Genomic DNA, 10,355 nt, shown 5'->3' on the forward strand with positions numbered 1-10,355 from the left:
GTTAGAGGAGCCATGCTTTAGATGTTGCTAGTGTCTAACCTGTAACGTTTAATAGGTGGTGCTAATATTCTAAGAGCATCCATAACATTTACAACTTTATACTGGTAAGCAAGTTATATCCATGTTCCACTGGTTTTCTAAGAGGAAAAGTTGAAATTCCAATCTACAAAATTTCCTTTAGAAATGTTAGCCTTATTTTATGTTAACATTGCTACATCTACAAACAATGAGTCCACTACAGCTCCTCAAAAGCAGAGAGCTGCTTCATTTGCTCCACTTGCATAGAGTGCCTCCTTACAAGTTTTTTTTTTGACTTGAGCTGGCCTCTCTTTGGTGAGTTTGGTGCTACTGGAGCTATTGATATAAAACCTGAGGCAAGAGGGGATGAGGGCTTGCTGCTGGCTCCGATGTCTGGGATAGGAGGGTTGGGGTTGACGTTCAGTGGGGGTAGATGGCCAGGCCGGGTATGGGAAATGTAGTCCAGCAGCAGAGTCCCCGAGCCTCGCCTCTCCAAGAGGCCTGGTGCGCGGCGACGTGCTGTGCTAGGTGATGACGTGCTGGCATTGCTGTCTAGGGACTCCCTGGAGCTGGTCAGCATGGCTAATGGAGATGTGTTGAGTTTCCTCCTCTCTAGAGGAACCTTAGGAGAGTCCAGCATGCCAGAGTCTGAGTACAGCTGGGAGTCTGAGTCATAGTGGTCAGTGCCCAGCCGTCTCCTGTAGACCGGGTCTCTCAAGCTAGCTGGCACACTGTTGCTGCTACTGTCCTGGTCTGCAGGGACGGTGCTACGCCGGGCCAGGGGCTGGTGCTGACACAGAGACCTCTCATAGGCCGATTTGGAAGTTAGAGGGACAGACAATGAGGATGACATTTGTGGGAACAACACATCCTTGCCATCCACACTGTTTTGTCGAGACATAGTCGATCTCTTGGACAGAGCAAGTCCATTGACGCCTGTGACAACCTCCTCAGAGGTGGCTCTCTTACTCTCCTCGTGGGCTGCAGCCAGGACGGAGGGAGCGATCAGCCCCCACGGCTCTGACTGCAGACGCTTCAGCTGGGGTAAACGAGCACGCTTGGGGTTGGCTGGTCGCCGTGTGGGAGAGGTTGGCCCATTGGGAAGCTTTGCTGCTGTGCTGGATGATGATTTCAACTTTGTCTGGAAACTGAAGATAGTGTTGTGCTGCTCGGCTGAGTTAGGTGAGGGGGAGGTGTTGAGCTCAATGTCAGAGGGAGTGGTGCAGAATGCAGGGGAGCACCTATCCTCTAGCTCTGGGGAAGGGGGGACATTAAGGTACTGCTTGGTGGTTTTGGTGCCAGAGGGTGACTTGTCTGTGGTGATAATGATTACTTCTTTGCCCTTGGCCTTACATGCATCTAGGAGAACCTTTAGGGTCTCCTTATCATCAACATTGACTGCATAGACCAAAGCAGAAGCCCCGCTCCTGTCTTCCAGACTTGGGTCAGCCCCATTGGTCAACAGGTGGGACACCACCTCATGTCCCGCCCTCTGGCTACAGGCGTGCATCAGGGCTGTCCGGCCTGCTTTGTCCTGGATGTTAGGGTCAGCCTTATTATCCAGCAGGTACTTGACCAGCTTTGCCTTGCTGACACTCTGCGGGTCGCTGTGTTTGGACATGCAGGCCACCATGAGCGGTGTCTCTCCTCGCTCGTTGCTCTCATTAATATAGGCACCCCCCTCAAGCAGGAGCCTGGTGAGCCGCAGGCGTCTGAGCCATACCGCTTTCAGAAGCGAATTCCCGTCTGTCCGCAGCTCCAGTATGTCTGCCATCATCTCCAAGACAACCACAGATAGCGCCCTCCCTCAGTGGTGAAAGGCAGTCACAACCTGCAGCCCTTCAAACAAAGTATTGATTTATTTCATTATATTTTGTTAAATCTATAGGTCTGCTCAATGATTCATCTAGTATTATCACACATGGAGTCATCACAATGGATCATTTCCAAGCCTCTCAAGACTACCACCAGGAGGCAGTCTGTGTTCAGTAAAAATCACTTTTGAAGACATGGACAGGTATGTCAATTATGGACGAAACTTTATACCTATTTAGGTGGCGTTATTGTCAAAACATGAAACTGATTGTAGCAATGAAAAAAATATAACTTCGTGAATCGGAGCCTAACCTTTATATATACCCTGATGAAGACGGCTTGGCTGTCAGGAACGTTGGTTATACAATTATTGCATCTGAGCTCCTAAAGTGTGCGACTTTCCTTTTCTTTTTCTAGGGGCCTAATCTTGTCACGTGTATCTTCTGTATGCTTCGATCTCCCTGTGTAAAACAAGTTAGATGGAAGAATGTGCGTTATAGGCTTATAGGCTAAACGTTCTGTATTTAAATCAAGCCATTTATTTTGTATGTATTGCTTGCTAGATGGAGATGGACAACCTTAGCCTAGTATTTTAACTTTTTTTGTTGTTGCTCTGTAATTGACCAATTAATCCCAGATCCAAGACTATAAATGAATTAGTTCGAGCTTTCGATAATAAAATACCAAAAATATAGAACATGACATATGGAGATAATCATATGGTTGTAGAAGAAAACAGCCTCACCATGAGCGTTAACATCCTGTGCATAGCATAAGAGTGCCTACAGCAAAAACATCTACTTTGCTATTTTTTCTTACAAGACTCGATGACAAGTAAGATCTGTCTTGGTGTAGGCTACCTAATGTGCATCATCGAGTGAATAAGTATTACCATCATCCTCGCGCGATCGCGTAGAATAGTCTATAGCGCGTCGCTGTCCATGGTCCTCATTGTGGATAACTTGTTAGACGCGCGTCTGGTAGAAAACGTTTTAACTACACAATTCATAATATGTTGCACAATGTAAGCTACATTTGTTTATACACTTGTAATATACTATGATCCCTGTGTCATTAAAATAAAGTATTAGCAACAGAAGTCGCCTAAAAAGGACTTCAATTTAAGGTGTTGGCTATATGCTCCTAACGTTTCATATTCTCATTAGCTAAACTATCTTAAATGATCGAATCATAGTAGGCTTCTCAAAAAGTGTGAGGTCTATACAATGTTAGTATGAAATTACATGAGTGGTATATTAATGTTGATTATGTATGTTTTTAGCAAGAAAAAATCTGCATTCATCCACATGGTTTTATACAAAATATCAAGAAGGTTTTATACAAAATAGAAGGTTTAACTGTCATTCAACCATGTATCTTACCTGATCCAGGCTTGTCATATTCAAAGGTGCACCCAATGTTTTGTCATTACCTATCCTGAAACATAATGAAAATAAAAGTTTTCAAATGGTTCTTCGTTATAGTCCCTGAATTTAATCGGAGGTTCTCAAATACTGTCCTAGTTTAGGTTAAGAGCTTTTGCACCATAGCGCATCATGTTGGTCGCTTTTGTTATGGAAACGCAATAGATCAGTCCAATAGGCGGCATTCCTTTCACTGCGCAAGAATCACAACCTCAAGCTACTGGAGGTATAAATAACTTTGTTTTGCCTGGTGAATGAAACGTGCATTTTCTTGACGTCAGAGTCGACAAAAATAAAGATTGCTTCTGGTCACATTTTTCATGTCTACAGCACACAAACAAACCAGTTCTACCTTCCAATAAAATGGAATGTTCACAGTTTCATAACATATTTATAATTACATTTTTTAATGGCTTAGGCTATATTCCACTCCCACCAGATAGGAAGAATCAAGATTCAGTGTATATATATAAAGGTCATCAAAGTATAATTTAATATTTTTGTACACTGGACGTTTATAGCCTACAGTTTAAAATGATCATTCACATGAACATGACAGATGTTGCTCCAGAGAGGTGGCGGTCACCTGTCTCTGTCCTACTTTTCTTTATATTCTCAGGTGCCCCGAAAACGTCTTTGTACACTTACAACTACAGTGCATTTAAACACTGTTTCAAGAACATGTCTTAGCTATACCTTTCCAAATGGACAGAAGTAGAAATCGTGTGCTGATGTTGGGTACACACACAAATGAGGGTTCCACAAGGGTTCTTTGGGAAGGGTGTTGGTTCTATGTGGAACCATACTGATCCAAAGGTCCCTTTGATCACCTCAATGGTTCTTTGCAGTTCAATAAAGGGTTCTCTCCTCTTTTAGTGATAATTCAAATGTAGGGGCAGTGGCTCATTCAAACATTTGGGGGTGTGGTTTGTTCACAGCTCTTTTTTTGTGTAACCATGCAGTGATTGTTATTCCAGTTTTTCAAATGTTGTTATCTGTTATATGACTATGGTCAGTGATGGTGTCTTGTGTAAGTCTCACGAATGGCCTTGTGTCAATTGTGAACCATTGACTGATTCTGTAGTTCTCAATTCTCTCCTCAGGGACCCCCAGCCATTCCAGACGTAGAAAACCTGATTCAACTTGTTAATAAACACAATCATAAAACCTATGGAATTTTAACAAAATAATATGGCTATTAAAAACCCTGTATGGTTCTTCAAAGAAGCTTTTGAGATAAATGTTCTTTATAGTTCCATTCACCATAAAGGGTTCTATATAGCCCCAAAAAGTTTGTAACCATAGCGTAACCCTTTTTTGGTGCTATATACACTATATAACAAAAGTATGTGGACACTTGCTTGTCAAACATCTCCTTCAAAAATCATGGGCATTCATATGGAGTTGGTCCCCCCCTTTGCTGCCATAACAGCCTCCACTTTTCCACGAGATGTTGGAATTTTGCTGTGGGGACTCGCTTCCATTCAGCCACGAGCATTCGTGAGGTCGGGGACTGATGTTGGGAAATTAGGCCCACAGTCATCGTTCCAATTCATCCCAAAAGTATGCAATGGGGTTGAGGTAAGGGCTCTGTGCAGGCCAGTCAAGTTCTTCCACATCGATCTTGACAAACCAATTCTGTATGGACCTCGCTTTGTGCACGGGGGCATTGTCATGCTGAAACAAAAAATATAGCACCACCTAAAATAGTTCCTCTGGTTATAAGCCAAATAACCCTTATTTGGCACTATATCTCAGCCTCCAGTATTTATTCTGCAGTAGTTTGTGTCGGGGGGCTAGGGTCAGTTTGTTATATCTGGAGTACTTCTCCTGTCCTATTCGGTGTCCTGTGTGAATCAAAGTGTGCATTCTCTAATTCTCTCCTTCTCTCTTTCTTTCTCTCTCTCGGAGGACCTGAGCCCTAGGACCATGCCCCAGGACTACCTGACATGATGACTCCTTGCTGTCCCCAGTCCACCTGGCCATGCTGCTGCTCCAGTTTCAACTGTTCTGCCTTATTATTATTTGACCATGCTGGTCATTTATGAACATTTTAACATCTTGGCCATGTTCTGTTATAATCTCCACCCGGCACAGCCAGAAGAGGACTGGCCACCCCACATATGCTCTCTCTAATTCTCTCTTTCTTTCTCTCTCTCGGAGGACCTGAGCTCTAGGACCGTGCCCCAGGACTACCTGACATGATGACTCCTTGCTGTCCCCAGTCCACCTGACTGTGCTGCTGCTCCAGTTTCAACTGTTCTGCCTTATTATTCGACCATGCTGGTCATTTATGAACATTTGAACATTTTGGCCATGTTCTGTTATAATCTCCACCCGGCACAGCCAGAAGAGGACTGGCCATCCCACATAGCCTGGTTCCTCTCTAGGTTCCTTCCTAGGTTTTGGCCTTTCTAGGGAGTTTTTCCTAGCCACCGTGCTTCTACACCTGCATTGCTTGCTGTTTTTGGGTTTTAGGCTGGGTTTCTGTACAGCACTTTGAGATATCAGCTGATGTACGAAGGGCTATATAAATAAATGTGATTTGATATATAACCATTTGTTTTAGTGTGTAGCCTAATCATATGAGGGTGCCCGTATGCCCAAGACATCAAAATGGTCAATTGGTTGCCCTCCTGAACTCGAGAACAAATGCACTGGATATTTCTTGGATGTATTCTATTGCAAGATCTTGAAAACAGGACATGTTTACAGCACAATTAAAGAGGCCAAAACTTGTTCCAGCCATACCACCAAATAGGGACATTTCTATTTTTAGGTTGCTATGAGACAGCAGAGAGCGATGAAGATCTCAGCTTTGCAAGGAACAGGTAATCAGAACAATAACATTGCACCAAGAAACAGGAGGGCTCTTCAGTCATTTAACCAAATGTATTTGTTGATGATGTTTTCCATTTGCACAAAGAATCCCAAAGCCCATTGATCATTAGCCCGTATGACCCCAGCAGCTCTCCTCAAAGGAGATGGACTAATCACTTTAATACCCACCCAAACACTACTCTGCTGTTGCAGGGCTTCAATAGTCAAGGACGCCAGTGACACCCCCCCAACTAGTGATTGTTTGGCAGACTCCTGTGAAATGTTGTTATTTACCAGGAAGGCACAAGGGAGAGGTGGTTTATGGAACAGCAGGGAGTCCCCTACTTCCATGTTTTGTGTTCATCCCAGGAACTAACAGAGAGTCATTATGACTGTCTGGCTTTTCTGTAAAGGAACATTTCACATAGTTTTTGGTACATACACCACTTAAACAGAGAGAGGTAATTCAAGGGAAGGGCATTGTCTCGATGTAGGTCTCTGAGAAGTAAACATTTGGTAAAATATAATGGATTGCACCCCTGTGTTGTCAAGCAACAAGAAATGATAAGGTGTTATCTCAGTTTACTTGAGCAAGTGGCCTGGGATATGATATTGTGCAACATACTGTATTTCAATTATAAATTGTTGTTATATTTACAATTATTGAATGGATTGCAGTTACACGGAATGCTTCAGTTTGATTAAGAATAGGCATATGACATGCCATGATGGTAGATGCTGAAATCACAGGAGGCTGCTGAGGGGAGAACGGATGGAAACCATGTGTTTGATGTACGTATTTGATTCCATTCAACTGATTCCGCTCTAGTCATTACTGCAAGTCCACTCTACCGAATGAAGGTGCCACTAACCTCCTGTGGCTGAAATAAGACAGTCTGTATCATTGTGAGGCTAGTCCAGGGGTAGACAACCCTGGTCCGGGAGTGCCGAAGACCAGGTGCGTTGATTTTAAGCAATCACTGAACTGATCAATTAGCTAATTTGGTCAGGTGTGGTGCCTAGTTTGAACAAATCATGTAGTACCTGGTGCCACTCCAGGAACGGGGTCGCCAACCCCTGGGCTAGTCTATCCACACTGGTGCCACTCCAGGAACGGGGTTGCCAACCCCTGGGCTAGTCTATCCACACTGGTGCCACTCCAGGAACGGGGTTGCCAACCCCTGGGCTAGTCTATCCACACTGGTGCCACTCCAGGAACGGGGTTGCCAACCCCTGGGCTAGTCTATCCACACTGGTGCCAGTCCAGGAACGGGGTTGCCAACCCCTGGGCTAGTCTATCCACACTGGTGCCACTCCAGGAACGGGGTTGCCAACCCCTGGGCTAGTCTATCCACACTGATGCCACTCCAGGAACGGGGTTGCCAACCCCTGGGCTAGTCTATCCACACTGGTGCCACTCCAGGAAGGGAGATTATGAAGTGGGGATCAGAACACAGGGCAAAGCCATATTCCCCAAGCTTACCGGTCGATGCACGTTCATTAACATGGGAACTACAGGGACATAAGCAGTCTCCATATGATCTTTGCCCCAACGCTGCTGTCGTCAGCAGAATATTAAAGGGGAAATAAATAATAAAAGCAGAGAGAATAAGCGCTGTGCCCCATGGGAGCAGTTTCCATTTTCAGATATTTTACACCGCACCTGCTGCTCTACCTCCTTCTAAATATAACCTTTTTTTCTCTCGTCTCTGACACTGTGTGATGCTTCACGGTGGGCTAAAATAATAGGGGGTCTATTAATGGATGATATCTTTGAAAAGTTCAAGCTGGATATAAATGGAACAGCATTTTTCAAAATGAAGACATTTGAGAGTTTATTTTGTTTTAATTAGACAAGACAAAACATGCAGTATGAAATCCCAAGAGATATGGAGGGTCCCTCAAGATGCTGTCTTATGGAGTGGAATCTCATCTAATGCTAGGAGACAGTGAGGCTTATCCCAAAGTCAAAATGTACAGGTTAGATCTCTCTACTAGTTTAGCTTGGTCTTTTTCATAATAAACCAAGATCAACATGAGTGAAACTGAGTGAGACCGTTGAAATTGTAATTCTGCTCAGATGCCATCTATTGACATAGATACAGATCTTTCTATTTAAGTAAATGTGCTGATCTGCCTCTAAACAGAGGGGGGCTTGATACAGGAGATTGGTGGCTCCTTCATTGGGGAGAATGGGCTCATGGTAATGACTGGAGCGGAATCAGTGTAATTGTGTCAAATATATCAACCACATGGTTTCCAGGTGTTTGATGCCATTTAATTAGCTATTTTCTGGACATTATTATGTGCCGTTCTCCCCTCAGCAGCCTCCTATGGGCTTGAAAGGTTTACAGAACGTCTTTTGAAGAAGGAGCTGTTTATATGCAACTCATTATAAACTCAGCAAAAAAAGAAACGTCCTCTCACTGTCAACTGCGTTTATTTTCAGCAAACGTAACGTGTAAATATTTGTCTTAACTTAACAACATTCAACAACTGAGACTTAAACTGAAGAAGTTACACAGACATGTGACTAACAGTCTGTCCCTGAATAAAGGGGGGGGGGTCAGTAACAGTAACAAAAGTAACAGTCAGTGTCTGGTGTGGCCACCAGCTGCATTAACTATTGCAGTGCATCTCCTCCTCATAGACTGCACCAGATTTGTCAGTTCTTGCTGTGAGATGTTACCCCACTCTTCGACCAAGGCACCTGCAAGTTCCCGGACATTTCTGGGGGGGAATGGACCTAACCCTCACCCTCCAATCCAACAGGTCCCAGACGTGCTCAATGGGATTGACGAGCAGTATGGCTAGTGGCATTGTCATGCTGGAGGGTCATGTCAGGATGAGCCTGCAGGAAGGGTACCACATGAGGGAGGAGGATGTCTTTCCTGTAACACACAGCGTTGAGATTGCCTTCAATGACAACAAGCTCAGTTCGATGATGCTGTGACACACCGCCCAAGACCATGATGGACCCTCCACCTCCAAATCGATCCCGCTCCAGAGTACAGGCCTCGGTGTAACGCTCATTCCTTCGACGATAAACGCGAATCCGACCATCACCCCTGGTGAGACAAAACCATGACAGTGAAGAGCACTTTTTGTCAGTCCTGTCTGGTCCAGCGACGGTGGATTTGTGCCCATAGGCGACGTCGTTGCCGGTGATGTCTGGTGAGGAACTGCCTTACAACAGGCCTATAAGCCCTCAGTCCAGCCTCTCTCACCCTATTGCGGACAGTCTGAGCACTGACGGAGGGATTGTACATTCCTGATGTAACTCGGGAAGTTATTTTTGCTATCCTGTATCTGTCCCGCAGGTGTGATGTTCGGATGTACCGATCCTGTGCAGGTGTTGTTACACATGGTCTGCCACTGCGTAAACGATCAGCTGTCCGTCCTGTCTCCCTGTAGTGCTGTCTTAGGCGTCTCACAGTACGGATATTGCAATTTATTGCCCTGGCCACATCTGCAGTCCTCAGGCCTCCTTGCAGCATGCCTAAGGCACGTTCACGCAGATGGGCATCTTTCTTTTGGTGTTTTTCAGAGTCAGTAGAAAAGCCTCTTTAGTGTCCTAAGTGTTCATAACTGTGACCTTAATTGCCTACTGTCTGTAAGCTTTTAGTGTCTTAATGACCGTCCCACAGGTGCATCTTCATTAATTGTTTATGGTCATTGAACAAGCATGGGAAACAGTTTTTAAGCCCTTTACAATGAAGATCTGTGAAGTTATTTGGATTTTTACGAATTATCTTTGAAAGACAGGGTCCTGTAAAAGGGACGTTTTTCTTATTTTGCTGAGTTTAGTATATGGCAAGCTGCCAGGTTGTTTACAAACACTACAAGAACAAAATCATCCACATGCATTGATCACATTTTTACTAATACCGTAGACCTTTCTTCTAATAATGTATCCGTACCCATTGGATGCAGTGATCACAATATAGTGGCTATATCCAGGAAAGCCAAAGTTCCAAAAGCTGGGCCTTAAATAGTGTATAAGAGATCATACAAAATATTTTGCTGTGACTCTTATTTGGATGATGTTACAAATATTTGTTGATCTGGTTTGATTTAATAAGGATCATTCAGACACTGCACTTCATGAATTTATGAAATCGCTTATTCCAATGATTTATAAACATGCACCTGTTAAGAAACTCACTGTTAGAACTGTTATAAGGCTCCATGGATTGATGAGGAATTGAAAAACAGTATGGTTGAAAGAGATGGGCAAACGGATTGGCTAATATTTCTGGCTGCACATCTGACTGGCTG

The 10,355-nt window shown here is 44.1% G+C and overlaps 1 protein-coding gene across 1 annotated transcript; it reads right to left on the reverse strand.

The window, feature by feature from the left end:
- Positions 1-197: 197 nt before the first annotated feature.
- Positions 198-1,853, reverse strand: ankrd34c (ankyrin repeat domain 34C). Its single transcript, XM_029667986.2, has one exon. It carries the CDS (start codon positions 1,793-1,795, stop codon positions 236-238), a length of 1,560 nt encoding a protein of 519 aa, XP_029523846.1. The 5' UTR covers positions 1,796-1,853; the 3' UTR covers positions 198-235.
- Positions 1,854-10,355: the final 8,502 nt, after the last annotated feature.

This window comes from Oncorhynchus nerka, linkage group LG9a, assembly GCF_034236695.1.
Source record: "Oncorhynchus nerka isolate Pitt River linkage group LG9a, Oner_Uvic_2.0, whole genome shotgun sequence".
NCBI lineage: Eukaryota > Metazoa > Chordata > Actinopteri > Salmoniformes > Salmonidae > Oncorhynchus > Oncorhynchus nerka.